This window comes from Halichoerus grypus, chromosome 6 (genome assembly GCF_964656455.1).
Source record: "Halichoerus grypus chromosome 6, mHalGry1.hap1.1, whole genome shotgun sequence".
Taxonomy (NCBI): Eukaryota; Metazoa; Chordata; class Mammalia; order Carnivora; family Phocidae; genus Halichoerus; species Halichoerus grypus.
In genome coordinates, this window is record NC_135717.1 from 39,251,083 (window position 1) to 39,269,387 (window position 18,305).

Genomic DNA, 18,305 nt, shown 5'->3' on the forward strand with positions numbered 1-18,305 from the left:
TGCCCACCTGCACGTGAGGGGCAGCAGCACCCCCTGCCGTTGTCCAGAGCCCCAGCACCTCAACTGTCCTCTCTGGCAGTGTCCTCCGAGGCCCTGGTCCTGGGAAGCTGGGCAGAGCCGGGGCGGCCACTGCTCGGGGCCAGTGTGGATGTGGGTTCTCACTCCCCGGCCCCCGGCCAACACCCCCCTCCCACCCCAGCAGCCCTGCCCCTGCCCTCTTGTTCCATGCCAGGAAATGTCTGTCCACGGCACACCTGGACCCGTCACCCCTGCCCTGGGGGCCACCCTGTCTCCTCTGCCGACACCCCAATCTCTTCCCTTGGGAAGAGCACCATGCAGTGCCCTGTCCCACTTTCCCTCTTGGCCTCCCTGGGGTTCCTGCACCTCACTCCCAGCTCTGCCCCGGCTCCGCGGCGTGGAGGGCGATCGGGGACGGGCAGTGACCTGCGCTGGGCTGAGCCTCCCCCAAGAGCACGCGTTTCTCCACCATCACCAAGCCCTCCACACTCTGTCCCCAAACTTGACCCAGACGTCTGCAGGGGCCTGCGGGCTGGGCATCAGGGGGCAAGCCTGACTGTCGTGGAGCGCGCCAGCATGCTAAGGCGCAGGCGGGACCAGGGCGCCACACTCTGAAAGCATCAGACCTGTAGCTGCGGCAGGGGAACGTTTAATTGTGGGTTTCTCTGAAGTTAACAAGTCTGACACTTCACAAGATGCTCCCCGCTGTCACCAGCATCGCTCAGGGCGGCCCTGAGGACGGCGGATGCCCCAGGGATTTTCCAGATGCGCAGGCTTCGTGTCCCGTGTGGAGCCTGGGCTGCCAGCCACAGCCCGGCCGTGGGTCGGGGGCACGTGAGCACCATGACAGGAAGAGCAGACGTGCTGTCACCTGAGAGTTCAGCCGCCAGGACCCCACACCTTCCCTTGGGACCTGCCACTGGCCCACCGGGCAGAACCACCCACTGTCGGCGTGGCTCTGGGGGCAGGGTGACGCCCGCACGGCCACAGCCTCTGCTTAGGCCTGTGTGCACAGGGCCAGGAGACGTGAGGGGGGGCTGCCTTGGTTAGGAGAGCCGAGCAGGCGCCTCGCTCATAACCTTCTGGGCTATGGAGGAGAGTGCGGGGAAGGCAGGACTCTTAGGGAAGTCCCTGATGAAGTCTTGACCTTCCTCCAGGCTCCTTGTGAGCTCAGGGTCCAGAGGCACAGAGCCTGCGAAGGGAGACAGCAGGGGAGGGGCCGTGAGGGCGGCGGAGGGCAAGGGGCCAGCTTCCCAGCCCCACCCCGCACGGGGCTCCCAGGCCAGCCTCTGGCTTCCGTGGGCGCCCACTCAAGCCTGGCTGCCCGCTGCCATCTCTCATGCCCACCGGGCGCGGGGAGCTCAGAGCCCCAGAGCAGAGGCCGAGCGGCGGCCCTGCTGCGCTCACCCAGGAAGGGGACTCCGGCGAGTCTGGCCAGCGCCTCCCCGCCTCCCCGGGAGAAGATGTTGGTGCACTCCTAGAACACAGATGTGCGGCCCCCCTTAAGGAACCTCTCACACACTCGAGGGGCAGGTCCAAGGGTGTCCTCGCCCCCCACAGCACGCCTGACCCTCTGCCCCGCGCCCCGCAAGGGCTGGTGACCGCCCGCCAAGTCCCCAGGACTCACTGCGCAGTGTGGGCAGACGAAACCACTCATGTTCTCCACGACCCCGACCACCTGCAGCCCTGTCTTCCTACAGAAGGTCAGCTCCCGCCTCACGTCCCCCACAGACACTGCCTGAGACCAGGGAATAGGGGACAGCGGGTCAGTGGGTAACTTTAAAGCGCACCACCGAGGGCATAAAGGGCCGGGAGCAGCGCCAGGTCCCAGGTGAGGTCGAGGACAGCGGGCAACGTAAAGGTGCTCCTGCAGTACCTGGGGCGTGGTGACCACGAGGGCCCCCAGCGGGCTGTAGGGGCGCAGCGCCTCCACGGTGGCCATGTGCTCGTCAGAGGTCCCTGGTGGGGTGTCCACAACCAGGTAGTCCAGCTGTCCCCAGGCCACGTCAGCCACGAACTGCTTTATCAGCGCTGCAAGGACCCACGGGGCTCACTGGGGGCTCAATGGGGTCTCACCGAGCCCCTCGCCTCTGGCACAGAGGGGCCTCTGCCCGTCCCGGGCCCGCCCAACAGCAGCAGAGCAAGCCATTCCTCACGGAGGGTGCGGCGCGCACAGCGCGGGCCCCACAAGCACCCCTCTCTTCCCGGCTGTGGGGCCACCCTTGCCCCTCCGAGACTTCCGCTCAGGCCTCAGCCAGGGGCTGTGACCCTCCTGCGGTGTCCGTGCTCGGACTCAGGCTCACCTCCAGCTTCGGCAGCAGGAGAGCCAGTGACCTGCAGCGTCAGGCCGCGTCAGCACGTCCCACACGCAGCCCCTGCGCTGAGCCTGCCGCCTGCCCCTCCCACCGCCAATTACAGGGCTTGGTGGGGCCTGCGGGTGCGGAGGGCCCAGTGCCCAGGCTCGGCACCCCACCCCCATGCCGGGTGGCCTCAGGTCTGAGCAGAACCCTTCCCGCTCAGGGACATGGATGGGGTTCCTCCTGCTCTCAACTCCCACGCGGGCCTGACCACTCAGGTGAGCAGCAGGACTGTTTGGAAATAGCTCGCTGTTGGGGTCTCCGGCTTTACCCAAGAACCCTGGGGAGGAGGGCCCGCAGCTCCCACGGGACTTTCTAATTGACTTTTTATTGAGCACCGCGGCGGCAGCTGGGAGGCGCGAGAGGGCTGACCGTGCCGTCCCCCACCCATCGTTACCGTTCTTCTTAGGGCCCCTCCACACCACAGCCTCATCTGGGCTCTCCAGCAGGAAGCCCACGGACATGAGGGAGATGCTCTGCTCCTGGTCCACAAAGACGGGGACCCAGCCACTGTCACACTGGTGCACGGCCCTGCCCTGTGCCCGAAGCATGCGGGGGATGCTGGGGCCACACAGGTCCACGTCGAGGATCCCCACCTGCAAGGAGGCAGGACGTCCACGAGGGGGAGGGGTAGGAGCAGAGGGTCGGTCCATGCAGGGGCAAGGCTGGGGGTGCTCACCTTCTTGCCTGCATGGCGCAGGGCCAAGGCCAGCTCCGTGGAGATGGTGCTTTTCCCGACCCCCCCCTTTCCTGAGAGGACAAGGATGATGTGCCGGACACCTGCCAGGTTTCCAGGCTCTGGTCAGAAGAAGAGGGAAGGAGGGCAGAGAATCCCCTTCGCACCAGATGCTTTTGGAGGCTCAGTCAGAAGGGTCACAAGCACCTCCCACGTCCCAAATTCTGAGACCTGCCCCTTTGCCCTGATAGAAGCAAACACCCCCAGGTGGGAGGTCTTCTGGAGGGCCGGCCCCAGACCAGACCCGTGGCTTCCCTGAAGGCGCTATCTCAAATTGCCCCTCTCTGCTTAGAGCACGTGTGTGACTGCGCACCTGTGAGCTCACACACACACCCGGGCGATATGAACTGAGAGGGGCTGCAGGCTCCCAGCTGATTCCAGGGGGAAACAGGGCTGTCACAACAGGCATGAGGTGCATCTGTGCTGGGGCGGCCCCCACCCCCACTCCTAGGATCCAGATCTGATCCCTAGGTGCTCAACTGCTCTCCTGGGGTCAGAAGCACTCAAGGCAGCCCTGGCTTCCAGTTCTCAGGAGGGACGCTTACAGCTCTAGGAAAGCATGGGCGCATACCCACCTCTCTGGCTCAGACCAGCCTTGAACCCCAAGCACACACGGGCGGCCACGGGATGGTCGTTCGGCCCCAGGCCCAACAACCGTGGCTCTCTGTTGGCCAGGGGCCATTCTGCCCCGACTCTTCCTTCCAACGAGCCTAACATGTCACTGAAGAACTACCATCCCAACTCCTGCTCCTCCCAGGGGTTGCCATCTGCACCCACACAACCCTCACTCCCTCTGCAAGACCCTAACGTTGCCTCAGTACCCTCCGACCTCACCGTCTGCACTCCTGCCCAACCTCCAACAAGCTACTCTCCCCACCACCCTCCCCGCAACCCCGGGTCCTTGGGGGGCTCCACAAAGGACACCCTGGCCCTCCTCCAGACTCTCCTCTCAAAGGGAGGTGCAAAGGCCCCCGCCTCCAATGCCTCGCGGGGAGGAGCTGAGAGGGGCCCCGGGCCTGGCTCCCGGCAGGTCCTGGTCACCGAGGCCGGCAGCAGCCCCGGGGCAGCACGCCACACCTGCTTGCACCCGCTCGCACCATGCTGGAACGCCACTTCCACGAAGAATCAACAATACGTGGCGCTCTGGCTCCCCTTCCTGGGACCCCCGCTCCAACCACAGCTCTGCCGCCACCAGGCCACCGAACCAAGGCCCCCGGGCGCAGCAAGACGCGGCTGGCCCCCTCCAAGCACCCTGCGTGCGCGCTATGGGTGCCCACGAGAGCTCCCCTGAACACCGGGGGCCGCGACCAGCAGCGGCGGACCGGCCCCTCCCGCTCCGGCCGGCCCCGCGCACTCACCTGCCGCCACCTCCATCCCGCCCGCGGCGCCGCACAGCCTCCGTCGTCTGCCCCCAACCCCTCGCCCCGCGCAGCGCCCTCCCCCTAGCCGTTCTGATAGGCCCACCGGCGCTCCACTCAGCCAATCACATCTCACGTAAGGTTCACGCACTTCCGGTGCCGACGATGAACCGGAAATGGACTCACTTCCGTGTCAGTCCCTGCCTCGCCCCGCGTCCAATGGGCACACGGGCCCTCCCTCCGACGGTTTGAGAGCTGACCAATGGAGAATGTGGAATCAGGATTGACAGGTCCGGCAACCTTTCGGTAGTAGGCATGTGCCGCGCGGCCCGCCCCCTGCCCGCAGTCCCGAGCAGCCAGCACCCGGCAGCACCCGGCAGCGCCCGCCAGCGGCCGCGGGGCCAATGCGGCGCGGGGGGCGGGCTGCGGGGCGGGGATTGTTTACGTCTCGCTCGGGAGGCGAAAGTAGGTCACGGCCGCCCGGCGGAGCGCGACGGCCGCGGCGGAGCTGTGGCAGGTGAGTGGCGGCGGGCGGTGTCCGCACCTCCCGCGGCCCCTGGGGTCCCCTCGGCGTCGCCGCGCATGGCCGCCGCGCCCGCTGGCCTGGCGGGACCGCTGGTGGCGGGGGGCTCCGGCGCGCCTTTGTTCCTGCGGGCGGCGGCGCCGGGGGGGCGCCGGGGCTCGGCGGGCAGCCCCGCCGCAACCCCCGCCACAGCGCGGAGGCGGAGATCCGCGTGGGCCGGGTCCCGGAGCGCGCCGCCTGCCGTGTGCTGCTGCGGGGTCGCCACCTGCCCCGTGCGGGCGGGGGCGGCGCCTCGGGGAGCGGGCGGGGGGGCGCTCGTGCGCGGCGGGCGTCCTGACCGCGGGGCAGCCCCCGGCCTCGCGGGGCTCTGGGTCCAGGAGACAGCCCCAGAAGGCGGCGTGTTACTGGGAGAATGCAGGAAAGGAAAGGCATTCTGGGCAAAGGGCAGGAAAGGGCTCGCACCTGGACCCAGGCCCTTGCGGCGTGGAGACGCACAGAAAAACCTGGTGGGTTTTGCGGGATGTTGCATACTGTCTTAGTAATGTAAGGCCGAGGAGTTTCAAGATTGGTTGAGACTTAAATTTTTAAGATGTGTGTCTCCAAAAAGTCAGCTTTTTGACTGAGTGAATGAGTGAAGTGGGAGGAGCCAGAGTGAAGGTTTGTTGTGGCTGGAAGTCGCGGTGGCGGCGGGGATGGAGAGAGGGGTTCAGGACATGGTTTGGAGGTGGTGCTGGGTGTGTGGGGCTGTCAGGCCAGTGCCCGAGGGAGGAAAGGGGTGTCCAGGGTGACTGCCATGGGTCTGGCATGAGGAACTGGGAGGTTGGAGATGCCATTTGTCAAACTGGACAACAGAGGAGGAGCCAGACAAGGTTTGAGATGCCTGAGGGACAGCTGGGTTCATCAGGCTGAGCTCCGACAGGGACTGAGATATGCACTGGAGAGTCATGGGCATCTGGACGGTGTTCCACACTCTTTGCCTTGCGTTCATCAAGGTGCTTGTATACTGGAGGGAGGTCTGAGGTCGAGAAGAGTCCCAGTGCCCTTGCTCGGCATCTGCATGGCTCACGAGAGCTCCCACCTTTGGATGGGGCTGGCGCAGCTGGCCCAGGATGGAGCACAGGAGTTGCTGTCTCCTGTCTTCTCTGCTCAGAACCTGGGTTTTCTTCCAGATCCTGTCCATCATGGCCCGGCGCCCTCGCAGCAGCAGAGCTTGGCATTTTGTCCTGAGTGCGGCCCACCGAGACGCAGATGCCCGGGCTGTGGCTCTGGCAGGGACCACTAACTGGGGCTACGACTCTGATGGGCAGGTAGGTCCTAGTGGGGGAGGTGGGCGTGGCTGGACTAAGGGGTAGAGGTGCCCAGGGCGGGCAGTGCCTGAGCCAGGACTGAAAGAGAAAGATGCCCCCAAGGGCCGAGGACGGGCCAGGCGGGCCCTCCTTTCCCCGGGTTAAGGACCCATGTGGTCCTGGGGTGACAGGACCCCAGGGCAGATCCCACCTTCTCTATTCTCTTGTTTCTGGGGCACAGCAGTTGCATTTGTGGTCAGTTCAACAAAAACTCCATTCCGTTTATCCAACCAGTGTCCAAAAGTAGCTTGACGTGTGTGTTCCTGAGTGTTTTCTCCACTCGTACAGACATACGCTTGATGTTTGTGTCTATGTATGTAGAAAGAGAACTTACAATTTTTAGAGCCCAAAACGCCTGCGCCTTCCCACACTCGGCAGCTGCAGAGCTCTGGGAGGCCGGGGAGCCCGGGAGCGGTCAGAGGAGCGGCTGGGTTGTTCACGTGCAGTGCAGGTTGCCTGCCGGTCCTGAGCGCTTGGCTGTCCCAACCCGCCATGGCGGATGGGGCAGCAGGACTGCATGGCCTGTGTGCCTGTTGCTGGCGGTAGGCACTGTGGATGGCTTCTCAGGGCTCTCAGACCAGGGTAGGGGTTCAGTTCTGCTCTGAGTCACCCCAGCTGTTTCCTGCAGGGGTGATCCTTGGGTGACTGGGCTCTGCCACGTCACAGCCACCCCGTGTTATTGCCCCGGCCCAGCCGGGTGTCTTTAGAGTGAGGGTGGCTGAGCCCCGTGGAACTGCGAGACCCGGAGGGAGAATGGGAGGCGCTGGTAGTGTCTTGCGCCCCTTCCTAGGGCCTCCGCAGACTCCCTGCCCAGGCCAGCAAGAGGCCTCGGCCTGCATTCCTGTCCCGCCTCCAGCTCCCCCTGACCACGTGACCTGAGCAGTTTGTTCTCCCGCCTGTCTCTGCCTGGCCAGCTCATCGCTATGAGATGCAGGAGGTGTTGAGGAACCAGGGCATAGCACGTGACACGTTTGAAGCTTGTCTGTCGCCTAATGGGCTTGGAGTCCTTGGCTGTGTGGGTGGGCGTGTCACCCTGAGCATGTCTGGAGGCTGAACACACACCTCCCTTCCCTTCGGCTCTGATGCTTGTCCTGTGGTTGGTAGTGGGCTGCTGGGGTTGGCCAGATTGACCCCCCAGTGCTCAGGTCTGCGACCCTGGCACTTGACAGTGGGAAGGGGGTCGCCTCTCACTAGCAGTGTGTCTGCCTTGGCTTTTGGGGAATCAGCATTCCATGCAGGTGGGGTGCTTTGGGCCTTCCTCCCGTCTCCTGTTGGCATCTGTCTCTGCTTCTGGCCTCCTTAGCGCAGTTTCCGCTGCATGGCTTGTGTGGCCGCTCCATAGCCCTGGGTGCGACAGGAGACACACAAGGAGCAGGTTTTTTCAGCCTGTGTTCTAGTGAGAGAAAGCAGATCAGAATAGGAGCATGGGACGGAAGGGAGAGGCTATAAGAGCCTCTTTTCTAGGGACAAAGAGGAGACAGATGGACCCGACTGGAGTGGGGGTGTGGGCCTTACACTCAGGGCAGCAGGATGCTAAGGTGGGCCAGGCCCTGCCCCGGGTCTGAGCAGGGGCACCTGGCCTGCTGTGCAGATGGCATTTCAGGAGAGCAGGGGGTGGAGGGTGGAGCCTGACCAGGACCCCAGCCTGCCGGGCTGTCAGAGCGACACCTAGAGCCTGCCTGCACTCTGGGACTGGTCAGTGAGACCCCAGCCCCTTGCAGGTTGGCCCAGGGTCTGTGTCCAGGGGGGCCTGTCCTTAGAAGAGGAACAGCTCCATGCACAGACAACATCTGTAGTATTAGCAGCCCTAGCTGGCCTTCAAGAAGGATCTGGCTCTGGGCCACAGTCAGGCTCCCAAGACATGGCGCACATGCTGTGAGGATTAGGCCCCTCTGCATGTCTTGTGGCAGAAGCTTCACGCATGGACATGGGAGCACGGGGCTCCAGGGCCCTGTGCTGTGGGTTAAGAGCCACCCATTCCATGGATGAGCAGAGGGCCATAGCCCAGGACAGGCGCAGGGGCTCTGCCACAGTGAGGGCCCCCCTGGAGCCCACATGCTCCCCGTGGGGAGAGCCAGGCTGCCTTCGTTGGGTCAGCAGCAGACTTTGTCCTGGGGCTCCCTTGCTTCAGGTGGCCCAGAGAAGGAGAAACTGGGGAGCCGGCAGCCCCACCTGGCTGGTTGTCAGCAGGGTGACCCCAGGGCTGTGCGGAGGTGGGGTGGAGTCCTTCAGCTCATTCCCAGGAGGCTGGAGCAGGTGTCCGGGGTCACCCGGGGTGGCGCTGGGTAAGGGTGGGGGCTGACTGCTCAGGAGACCCAGGGAAGCCCTTTGAAGCCAAATCTGCAGGCCCTTGCTTGGGGCATGGGTGTGGTTGACACCCCCCCCCCCCCCCCCCCCCCCGCACGTGGTGGATCTCAGGATGGAGGGCGGAGGGTGCGCCAGGCAGGAGCAGCCAGTCCTTCTCTCCCAGCACAGTGACTCCGACTCCGACCCTGAGTCCTCCGCCCTGCCGCCGCCCATTCCCAGCGCTGTGCCCGTGACCGGGGAGTCCTTCTGTGACTGTGACGGCCAGAGCGAGGCCCCCTTCTGCAGCAGCCTGCACTCGGCACGCCGCAGCAAGGACAAGGACTGCCGCTGCGGCGAGGAGGATGAGCGTGAGGACCTGGGGGGAGGACCCGGGGCCAGGGGAGGGGTGAGCCCAGCCCGCATGCCCTCCAGCCCTCCAGCCCTCCAGCCCCAGCCTCCTCCGCCCCTGGCTCCTGCAGATTTTGACTGGGTGTGGGATGACCTGAATAAATCCTCGGCCACGCTGCTAAGCTGCGACAACCGAAAGGTCAACTTCCACATGGAGTACAGCTGCGGCACGGCAGCCATCAGGGGCACCAAGGAGCTGGGGGAGGGCCAGCACTTCTGGGAGATCAAGATGACCTCGCCAGTCTACGGCACCGACATGGTCAGTGGCCAGCAGGCTGGTGGGGGGTGGGGCGGGCAGGTGTGACCCCAGGTGCCCAGACGCTCTCTGCCTGCCCCGCTCTTCCCAGATGGTGGGCATTGGGACGTCGGACGTGGACCTGGACAAGTACCACCACACGTTCTGCAGTCTGCTCGGGAGAGACGAGGACAGCTGGGGTCTCTCCTACACGGGTGCGTAGGGCCCCAAGGGCAGGCAGGGCGGGGGCGGGGGGGGGCCACGATCCTGAGGCAGCAGGGCTTACCCCATCCCACTGCCCCCCAGGGCTCCTCCATCACAAGGGCGACAAGATGAGCTTCTCGTCGAGGTTCGGCCAGGGCTCCATCATTGGCGTGCACCTGGACACCTGGCACGGGACGCTCACTTTCTTTAAGAACAGGAAGTGCATAGGTGAGGGCAGCCGTGACCTTGACCCATGCCTGCAGGGTGTGGAACTGCGGCCCGAGGCTCCCTGAAAGCCAATCCTCCCAGGAACCTGAGGCCCCGGAGTTCCCAGAGGGTGGGGCAGCCCGAGGGGTGGCAGGAACAGGCGCTGCCCCTGCTCGGCCTGAGGCTCAGGCTGTGCTCCCTGTCCCCCCCCAGGTGTGGCGGCCACCAAGCTGCAGAACAGGAAGTTCTACCCGATGGTGTGCTCCACGGCGGCCAAGAGCAGCATGAAGGTGATCCGCTCGTGCGCCAGCGTCACCTCCCTGCAGTACCTGTGCTGTTACCGGCTGCGCCAGCTGCGGCCCGACTCCGGGGACACGCTGGAGGGGCTGCCCCTGCCACCCGGCCTCAAGCAGCTGCTGCACCACAAGCTGGGCTGGGTCCTGAGCATGAGCTGCGGCCGCCGCAAGCCCCCTGCACCCTCCCCCAAGGCCACGGCCAGCGGCCCCGAGACCCGGCACTGCCAGAGGAAGCGCTGCCGACGGACCTGACTTGTTTCCCGTGAAAACTGCCTTCCTGGGGCCAAGTGGCCGCCTTCTCCGTCCCCCCCTTTGGACCGGGCTCCAGGGGCACGACTCGCACGGAGGGCTGGCTTCGCCCGGACAGGCCCCAGGGCCCTGAGGGCATCTGCTCCCTGCACCGTGAGGAAGCAGCCGGCCCGGCCCTTCCGGACCGACTATGGGTCAGCGCCCGTGAGGACGCGGTTAGAGGCGGCGCGGTTGCCGCGGCCTTGCGTTTTCCTTCACTTGCTTTTTTGCATGTCGTCAGCTGCTGTTTCTCCTGTCCCAGACCGAAATGACCGTAATAAACTTAGACTTTATGTGACGCCTCCGTGGTGGCAGGATGGAGGGAGTCTGGCCGAGGCCCACGGCTCTCCTCCCCTCGGGCCTGGCTGCGTCACAACACCCTCCAGGAGAGACGACCCAGTGCGCTTTCCTCACTCAAGACTTTGCTTACTGTTTCTTAGAAGGTGCCACCCCCAAGTCTCCCCGTGACTGGTGTGTGTTCCCCCTTCCTGACCCCCCAACTGGGCCCCGGCTCTGTGGCTGGTATATCCAGAACCCAGGGCAGGGGAAGCTTACCCCCTCCTCTCCTGCCCGTCCCAATTACCCGAAAATGTTCGGGCCACCCCGCGCCCTCCCATGCACCCCAGGGGCGGCACCCTGTTCCCCCACCCCGCCCTGGGGTAGTTGGCAGTTCAGCCCCTGCATGGGGTGGACCACGTTCTGTCCCGCTGGTAGGTGAAAAAGGGCCCCGTCCTGTCCCCCAGGCGTGGTCAGGAGCCCAGATCCAGTAGGAGCTCAGGGTTGGTGGTAGTCAGGAAGAGGCAGATGCGGCGGGAAAGGTCAGGCCCCACCCTGCGGGGTCGCACGCCCTCACCCATCTTCACGGGGAGGTCTGCCAGGAGGGCCAGGCGCTCCTGCTCCGTGCTGCAGCTCGTGTATGCCTAGGGCAGGCACAGGGGTAAGCAGGGCAGCTCTGGGGGACCTGGCTCCACACCAGAAGGGGTGCCAGGGGACCCACCTGCTGCAGAAGGCGAGGGGAGGGGAAGGCGGTGACAATGGCATGGGCCACAGCCGGGCTGACCCGGTGGAACTGCCTGATCTGCCGCCACCAGATGCCCCGCAGCCCTGTGCCATCGCTCGCCACGCGCTCGCTGGCTGCCCAGCGCCCAGCCACACAGAAGGAAAAAGCACGGGACTCCCGGTACTGCCTGCAAACAGGGAAGGATGCAGGGACGCTTCCAGAGGCCTCATGTCTGCAGAGCATCCCATCCTCCCAGCCCCACAAAGCCCTCGGCCCGCTCTGCTCCCAAAGAGACCAGAGAGATCCCGCTCCTCCAGGTGTCCCTGTCCCCTCCCCCAGCCACAGCCACCAGTCAGGGTGGGGGTCACGCACCTGAAGGGGCGTTGAGCGAGGGCTTTGGTGAAGGCGCACACATGCTGACTCAGCTCCTGCCAGGAGGCCACCAGCAATACATCCAGATGGGCCCAGAGCTGCAGGAGTACCAGGGCCTAAGGAGGTGAGCCCACAGTGTGGGTCAGTCAAGGTCACCCCCAGGGGACACCTGGCTGCGCCCAACCCCACGTGCTGCTCCGGGACCAAAACCGGGTCTACGGGGCTTTGGAGAACAGCCCAAGCGCCAGGACCAAGGGCAAGGCACCTCACCCCACCCGACGGGCCCTCACCTCCTCCACCTTGGGCCAGCTGAGTGCCGCTGCGGCACGGGCCACCGATGTACTCTCTGGCTGTCGCATCTCCTGGCTGCTGGGCTGGTGAGACCTGAGCAGAGATGACCATCCCTCTGGCTCCCCACACCCCGCCATTACCTCTAAGCCCCCAAGAAAGGGAGTTCGTTGTGTCCCAGCAAGCCCCGGGCCACCACCTTTCCCCTGATCTCCCGTATCCCAGCCAGGCCTACTAAGGGCATGAGAGTGACTGGTACCACAGGTAGGCATCCAGCCCGATGACAGCTAGACGGGGGCTGGTGGAGCTCTCAGGACAGATCCAGGGCACGGAGCAAGATGGGCCACGAGTCTGCAAACCAAGGTTTAACACCTGTTTCTGGGGCTGCAACAGGCAGGGCCCACCGGCAACCCAGCCACTGTGTTTGCAGACAGGAAAGAAGGCGGCCTGAAAGGGACTCAGTGGGAAAAGGACACTGGCTTCCTTTGACCAGTCAGCTCCTGTTGGAAACCAGCTGTGTGCCTCCCACAAGGCCCAGGAACCTTTGAAAGCCCCCAACACCTCCCAGGCACCTGGAAGAGCGGCATTGAGCCCCTACCCACCATTTCTCTCTATCTCTGCACCCCGGCCCGCCATTTGCCTAGCATTCGGCATTTCCTTGAGAAACGCGGAACCGCAAACACCAAGATCCACACACAGTCTGACCTTATGCCTTTGCCTTATCACGCAGCTCTCCAGAGAACCTTCCTTAACCTGACTTTTACCCCCCAGCGGCAGCCCCCATCTGCTCCCCGGCCAAGAACCCACCTGGCTTCCCCGTCTCACCCACAGCCCCAGGCTGCTGCACACACCCTGTCTGGCCCCTCTCCCTGGGGCAGGGAACGGGGACTGGCAGAGCAGCTCCCCCAGGCTGAGGAGCCCAGCCCCTCGGTATGTGTGGAGAAGGACTACTGCTGCCACCCCCTCCCCCCCGGCACCTGGGTCAGCTGCTGGATGCCCTGCAGAAACTCCTCGGGCTCCAGGAGCAGAAGGACGTCCTGCTCATCTGCAGCCCACACCTCCGAAGGCACCTGTGGGGACATCCAGAGACACTGCTGCCCACCCACCACCTCACATGCCCCAGGGCCCTGCTTTGGGCACTCCAGTGGCTCTGAGGCTCGTGGCCACAGCCAAAACCAGGCCCCACGGGGACTGTTCTACAGGTGACCCACGTCCCATCCCCGGGCAAGTCCAAGGTCAGTTCAGGTCCACTGACGCCAACCCTGCAACTCACCGGCACCCCCTCAGCGTTCCTGCTTCTAGCTTAATGGTCTGCAAAACCCACAGACTTACATGAAGTTACGGAGAGCAAACAGACCAGGGGTGCACTCTGTAGCTCCAAGACACTCACAGTGCGGGGACAAGGGTCCGGCTTCGCTCTGGTCCACCTGAGGCTCCGGACCGGCCGCTGGGGTTCGACGTGGTACTCACAGCCCAGGGCGCGCAGGGCCTCCAGCAGGATGTCGGCACCAGCATCTTCCAGAAGGGCTGCAATAGGCCGCAGGGACACGGCTGTCGTCAGTGCCCGGCTGCGGAGAGCGGACCCCCGGCCTGGGCCCGGCCGCCTCCAGACCACCCGGCTGGGAAACCGACCCAATTCCGGGGCACCCCCCGCACCTGCGTCCACGCGCACCGCCACGCGCCGCAAGGCCTGCTCGGGCCGCAGCGCCCCGGCCACCGCCCTGCGCTCCTCCGCCGCCGCCCTGCGTTCCTCCACCGGCCCGCAGGCCGTCGCGCCGGCCTCCGCGCCGGCGGGGCCCTCGCCGTCCGAGTCCGAGACCTCCCAGGTCGGGGGCCGCCACGGCCCCCTGCCCCGGGCCCCCGCCCGGCGCGAGCACCCCGCCCTCCCGGAGCCCTCCCGCGCCATAGCCGGCCCGGCCTCCACTCAGCTTCCGGCCGCACCCGGACGCCTTTCGGCGGGACACTGGCCGCTTCCGGCGGCGGCGGCGCGGCTTCCGGTCGGTGCACGGACGAGCGGGGCTCAGACCATGGCGCGGAAGAAGGTGCGGCCGCGGCTCATCGCCGAGCTGGCCCGTCGCGTGCGGGCCCTGCGGGAGCAGCGAAATCGGCCGCGCGACTCGCAGCGCTATGCCCTGGACTACGAGACGCTGACGCGGCCGTACTCGGGCCGCCGGCTGCCGGTCCGCGCCTGGGCCGATGTGCGCCGGGAGAGCAGCCTCTTGCAGCTGCTCAGCCGCCTGCCGCTCTTCGGCCTGGGCCGCTTGGTCACGCGCAAGTCCTGGCTGTGGCAGCACGACGAGCCGTGCTACTGGCGCCTGACGCGCGTGCGGCCCGACTACACGGCGCAGGTGCGTGTGCGTGGGTTCCCCGGCGCCCCGGCCTCGGGGAGGGGGCGAGCGCGCGCTCCGAGCCGACGCTCTGTGCGCTTGCTTTGCAGAACCTGGAGCACGGGAAGGCCTGGGGCGTGCTGACCTTCAAAGGTGAGGCGCTGGGGACCGGGCGGGGGCCCCCGGCTGCCGGTCATAGCCTTTCCCGCGAATGCATGTGCGCTCAGCCCCGGCCTTCTTTCCCAGGACGGACGGAGAGCGAGGCCCGGGAGATCGGGCAGGTCATGTACCACGACTGGCGGCTGGTGCCCAAGCACGAGGAGGCGGCCTTCACCGCGTTCACGCCCGCGCCGCCCGAGGACGCTCCGCGCTGCGTGCCCTACCCGCCGCTTATCCGGGCCATGATTCTAGCAGAGCGGCAGAAAAAGGGGGACTCCAGCACCGAGGAGCCCATGCTGAATCTGGAGCGGACCCGAGTGGATCCCTGGGACTACCCTGCGAGACAGGAGGCGAAGAAAAAGGCCAAGGCCACGCCAGTCTAAGTGCCAGCACTGGGTTGCCGCGGGCCAGGTGTCTGGCGCTGGGCCCCGGTTTGTGAATGAAGACGCCTTTGGGCTGCAGCTGGGACAGCCCCCCCGGGAGCGTGGAGCCAGGCCCTGCCCCTCGCGCCTTTGCTCTGGGCAAGCTGGCCGCCGGGGGGAAGCGGGGGGGCGGCGGGGCTGGCAGCTCGGAGCCCCAGCGCCCGCGCCGGTCGCTTCCCCGCTACGTGCGGCCCCTGCCGGACTCAGCCGGGAACCGTTTGCGCGCGAATAAAGGCAGAACCAGTACCCTGGGTTGTGGTTTTTTTGAGTTTGGGGTTGGGCAGCCACAGCAGGTTGTGGGCAGGGCTGGGGAGGAGAAGCCGACCGTGTGGGGCGCCTGGCCCCGCGGTGCCCGAGGGATGGGGATCCCTGGGCAGCTGCCGCCCGGCCCCTTTAAGGGCAGGCCCCGCCCGCCCGCCGCCGCCGCCGCCGCCGCCGCCGCCATCGCCATCATCATCATGCTGTGCCTGCTGCTGACCGTGCTCGCCCACCTCTTCCCGGCGGGTGAGCGGCGCGGGCCGGGGTGGGGGTGGGGGAGCGGGAGCGGCCGGGCCTGACGCGCCCCGACCCCGCGGGCCCCCGCAGCCTGCGGCGGCGTGCACGAGCGCACCTTCTTGGCCGTGAAGCCCGATGGCGTGCAGCGGCGGCTCGTGGGCGAGATCGTGCGGCGCTTCGAGCGCAAGGGCTTCAAGCTGGTGGCGCTGAAGCTGGTGCAGGTGAGGGCGCGCGGGGGGCGGCGGCGGGGCACGGGCGGCGGCGGGCGGGCGGGGACCCCGGCGCGCGCGGCTCGTCCCCACCCCCGCCCGCCGCAGGCCTCGGACGAGCTGCTGCGCGAGCACTACGCCGAGCTGCGCGAGCGCCCCTTCTATGGCCGGCTGGTGGACTACATGGGCTCGGGACCGGTGGTGGCCATGGTGAGTGCCGGCCGCGGGCGGGCGGGCGGGACCGACGGAAGGCCGGTGCATTGAGTCCCGCCGGCCCGCGCGCAGGTGTGGCAGGGGCTGGACGTGGTGCGCGCCTCGCGGACGCTCATCGGGGCCACCGACCCGGCCGACGCCGCTCCCGGCACCATCCGTGGGGACTTCTGCGTCGAGGTTGGCAAGTAAGGCGGCCCGAGCGCGCGCCCAGCCCCTGCCACGCCCCAGCGGCCGCTGGCGCTCATGCGGCTCTCCCACAGGAACGTGATCCACGGCAGCGACTCGGTGGAGAGCGCCCGCCGCGAGATCGCGCTCTGGTTCCGCGGCGAAGAGCTGCTTTGCTGGGAGGACAGCGCCGGGCACTGGCTGTACGAGTAGCCGCCCGGCCCCGCGGGCCCCTCCAGTTTGTGGCCCGTCCTGGCCCGCAGCTTGGGCCAGCATTTGTTGAGACAATAAAGTGAAGCAAATGCTCCCGCTGGTCTGGGCCCAGGGACACAGGGCTACGATGTTAAGACATTTATTACATACAGAGCAGATACGTGGGTTCGCTTGCAGGGCCAAAGCCTCAGGAGAATCACCACCCAGCCCCTTCCCCCAGCTGCACCCACCCGGCTAGCCCCCGAGTCACTTCACGGCCCCATGGGAACAGAAGGGACTGGACGTACATCACAGTGGAGAGTGGCAGGGTGGTGGGGAGAAGCCTGCAGCTGCACGTGACGGTGGCCGGCTGGTCTCGTGGGGTGGCTGCCCGAGATCTGTGCTTCTCTGGTGGGAGGTGGGTGGGCAGCATGGCCTCGAGCAGGAGTAAGGCCTGGACCTGGGCAGGTCAGGGAGGTGGCAGTCCAGGGCGGCACCCCTCAAAGCCGGCAGGCATCCATGCCTAGAGCCGGATGGAGGCAGCTTCTGCTGCGAGCCCTCGCAGGCTCGTCTTCAGTTGCCCTCAGGGGAGCAGGCCATGCTGCCAGCCCTAGGCACTTCATAGTGTGTCTTGGGAGCTGGGCTCCTTGGAGACTGTGTGGGAGGCAGGCCCCGGACCACGTGTCCCCCTGTCACCCTGAGGCTGAGCCTGTGTCCTAGGACTGACCCCAGAAGAGGCCAGGGGCCTCCCCTTCTTCCTGAGGCCTGGGCCTGCCTTGGCAGCCTGAGAAATTCCACCCTAGGGGATTCTGGGAGGGGGAGGACTCCAGAGCCTGCTCCTACCAGGTGGGTCTTCTGCCCAGGGAGAGCCGGGGAGAGCTGGCCACACGGGGTGAGCAGCAAGAGGGCATCTAGCTTCTCAAGCAGCTGCCTTAGGCAGCCTGGCTACGTGCTTCCATGCCAATTCCCGGGGCAGGCATCAGGGTGTGGGTGCAGGGGGGGGCCTAGGGAAGGCCAGTGGCCGGGCCGGCTCCCTTAGGGTCAGGCCCACCCCTTCAGGCAGCAGGCAAAGGCAAGTGGGCTCCAGCTGGGAAGACTTGGCTGGCTGAAGTCCCTACTTCCTGCCCTGGGGGGTCCTGGGAGTGAGGGAAGTGGGGGGTCCAGGGTGGAGCTGGGAGCTGCCTGCAGGGCCTTCTCCCGGCCCGACCTACCTCCTGCCTTGCTCTGGCCCCAAAATGCCCCCCAGATGGGAGAACTTGGGATCGGGGGCAAGCCAGAAGCTGCTGGGGCACATGTCCCGAGAGGTTCTTCCCCTCCTGGTGAGGGTCCCTCCCTCCCAGCCAGACCCGCGTTGCTGCCCGCCTTTGGGGAGGCCCGGCCCTAAGGTGAAAGCTGCAGGTTGAGAGGTTATAAGAGGGGCGGGCGCCGGGCTGCCTGCGGAGCAGGCAGTGGGCAGGCGGGTGGGGCTGTATGTACACGTTGGCGTCGGGCAGGCAGGGCGGGGGAGGCCGGAGCCTCACTCGGGGCTGTAGGACACCTGCCACACGATGATGTGGCTGCGCTCTGCCTTGGACAGCAGGGGCTTCACCTGGCTCACGTCCCCGGTGTTCTCCTCAGTGTCATCATCCTCTCCGTCCCCTGGACAAAGAGCCGTGGTGATGGGATGGCCCTGCTGGGGATCCCGGGACCCCGGGCAGCGCCAACTCACCGATGCGGAAGTCGATGTAGCCCTCCCCGCCGCTCAGCACCAGCACGTTCTTCAGCTTCTGGCCCTCGGCGTCTGAGGCAGGGGCGGCAGGCCCGGGGCTCTCGGAGGGGCTGTCGAGCACGCTGCCGTTGAGAGTGGCCAACACGTTCCCTGTTGTCAGGACACACGGAGCTCAGCCAGGTGGCCAGCGCCCCCCACACAGGCTCGCGGAGGGAGGCCACGCGGCAGCCCGGCAGGGATGGGGCCCAGCCCCTCACCTGGCACCGACACAAAGAATTTGACGGCATCACGGTGCCCGTGGAAGCAGAGCTGGGCCTGGGCCATGGAGCAGTAGGGGATGAAGCTGCTGGCTGATTTGTCACTGCTATCATCACCGTACACGTGGATGACACCCCCAGGGCGGGCTCCCTCCCCAGACGTGGGGGAGGTTTTGTTAGCTGGAGAGAGAGAAGGGCCACAGGGCCTGAGCCTGAGTAGACCAGCTTCCCAGCAG

General features: G+C 66.4%; 6 protein-coding genes across 27 annotated transcripts in view; 3 read left to right on the forward strand and 3 right to left on the reverse strand.

Annotated features, from left to right (window-relative positions):
- Positions 1-651: 651 nt before the first annotated feature.
- NUBP2 (NUBP iron-sulfur cluster assembly factor 2, cytosolic) lies at positions 652-4,552 on the reverse strand. Its single transcript, XM_036083341.2, has 7 exons — positions 4,470-4,552; positions 3,055-3,173; positions 2,773-2,971; positions 1,895-2,049; positions 1,646-1,756; positions 1,426-1,495; positions 652-1,210 (listed from the first exon to the last, which is right to left on the reverse strand). The coding sequence occupies exons 1-7, from the start codon at positions 4,483-4,485 to the stop codon at positions 1,065-1,067; spliced, it is 816 nt and encodes a 271-aa protein (XP_035939234.1). The 5' UTR covers positions 4,486-4,552; the 3' UTR covers positions 652-1,064.
- Positions 4,553-5,522: 970 nt separating this feature from the next.
- Positions 5,523-10,555, forward strand: SPSB3 (splA/ryanodine receptor domain and SOCS box containing 3). The gene is made up of 7 exons (XM_036083334.2): positions 5,523-5,649; positions 6,162-6,299; positions 8,809-8,992; positions 9,104-9,291; positions 9,380-9,482; positions 9,574-9,699; positions 9,892-10,555. Exons 1-7 carry the CDS (start codon positions 5,620-5,622, stop codon positions 10,224-10,226), a joined length of 1,104 nt encoding a protein of 367 aa, XP_035939227.1. The 5' UTR covers positions 5,523-5,619; the 3' UTR covers positions 10,227-10,555.
- EME2 (essential meiotic structure-specific endonuclease subunit 2) lies at positions 5,558-13,834 on the reverse strand. Of its 8 annotated transcripts, none has more exons than XR_013448956.1 (9): positions 13,579-13,834; positions 13,313-13,449; positions 12,900-12,992; positions 12,182-12,273; positions 11,925-12,018; positions 11,635-11,750; positions 11,260-11,445; positions 9,554-9,676; positions 9,426-9,439 (listed from the first exon to the last, which is right to left on the reverse strand). XR_013448956.1 is itself a non-coding variant. In XM_078074987.1 (9 exons), the coding sequence occupies exons 1-8, from the start codon at positions 13,826-13,828 to the stop codon at positions 11,122-11,124; spliced, it is 1,029 nt and encodes a 342-aa protein (XP_077931113.1). In that variant the 5' UTR covers positions 13,829-13,834; the 3' UTR covers positions 9,554-9,676; positions 11,116-11,121. The 8 variants fall into 8 exon arrangements, 7 of the variants coding, with proteins under 7 accessions (XP_077931111.1, XP_077931114.1, XP_077931115.1 ...); XM_078074987.1 differs by lacking the exon at positions 9,426-9,439 and adding an exon at positions 11,116-11,182; XM_078074985.1 differs by lacking the exons at positions 9,426-9,439; positions 9,554-9,676 and adding an exon at positions 5,558-7,682.
- A 39-nt stretch (positions 13,835-13,873) lies between these two features.
- Positions 13,874-15,076, forward strand: MRPS34 (mitochondrial ribosomal protein S34). Its single transcript, XM_036083331.2, has 3 exons — positions 13,874-14,270; positions 14,360-14,402; positions 14,496-15,076. Exons 1-3 carry the CDS (start codon positions 13,950-13,952, stop codon positions 14,789-14,791), a joined length of 660 nt encoding a protein of 219 aa, XP_035939224.1. The 5' UTR covers positions 13,874-13,949; the 3' UTR covers positions 14,792-15,076.
- A 178-nt stretch (positions 15,077-15,254) lies between these two features.
- NME3 (NME/NM23 nucleoside diphosphate kinase 3) lies at positions 15,255-16,218 on the forward strand. Of its 3 annotated transcripts, none has more exons than XM_036083338.2 (5): positions 15,255-15,334; positions 15,416-15,546; positions 15,643-15,744; positions 15,820-15,932; positions 16,008-16,218. In XM_036083338.2, exons 1-5 carry the CDS (start codon positions 15,289-15,291, stop codon positions 16,123-16,125), a joined length of 510 nt encoding a protein of 169 aa, XP_035939231.2. In that variant the 5' UTR covers positions 15,255-15,288; the 3' UTR covers positions 16,126-16,218. The 3 variants fall into 3 exon arrangements, with proteins under 3 accessions (XP_035939231.2, XP_035939230.2, XP_035939232.2); XM_036083337.2 differs by having other exon boundaries at positions 15,820-15,924; XM_036083339.2 differs by lacking the exon at positions 15,820-15,932.
- Positions 16,219-16,248: 30 nt separating this feature from the next.
- Positions 16,249-18,305, reverse strand: part of MAPK8IP3 (mitogen-activated protein kinase 8 interacting protein 3) — a 47,540-nt gene continuing 45,483 nt past the window's right edge. For all 13 annotated transcript variants that reach the window (XM_036083320.2, XM_036083312.2, XM_036083321.2 and 10 more), the window contains 3 exons: positions 18,070-18,249; positions 17,813-17,962; positions 16,249-17,742 (listed from right to left, as the gene is read on the reverse strand). In XM_036083320.2, the coding sequence (XP_035939213.1) occupies positions 17,621-17,742; positions 17,813-17,962; positions 18,070-18,249 (452 nt within the window). In that variant the 3' untranslated portion in view covers positions 16,249-17,620. The remainder of the gene's footprint in view (positions 17,743-17,812; positions 17,963-18,069; positions 18,250-18,305) is intronic.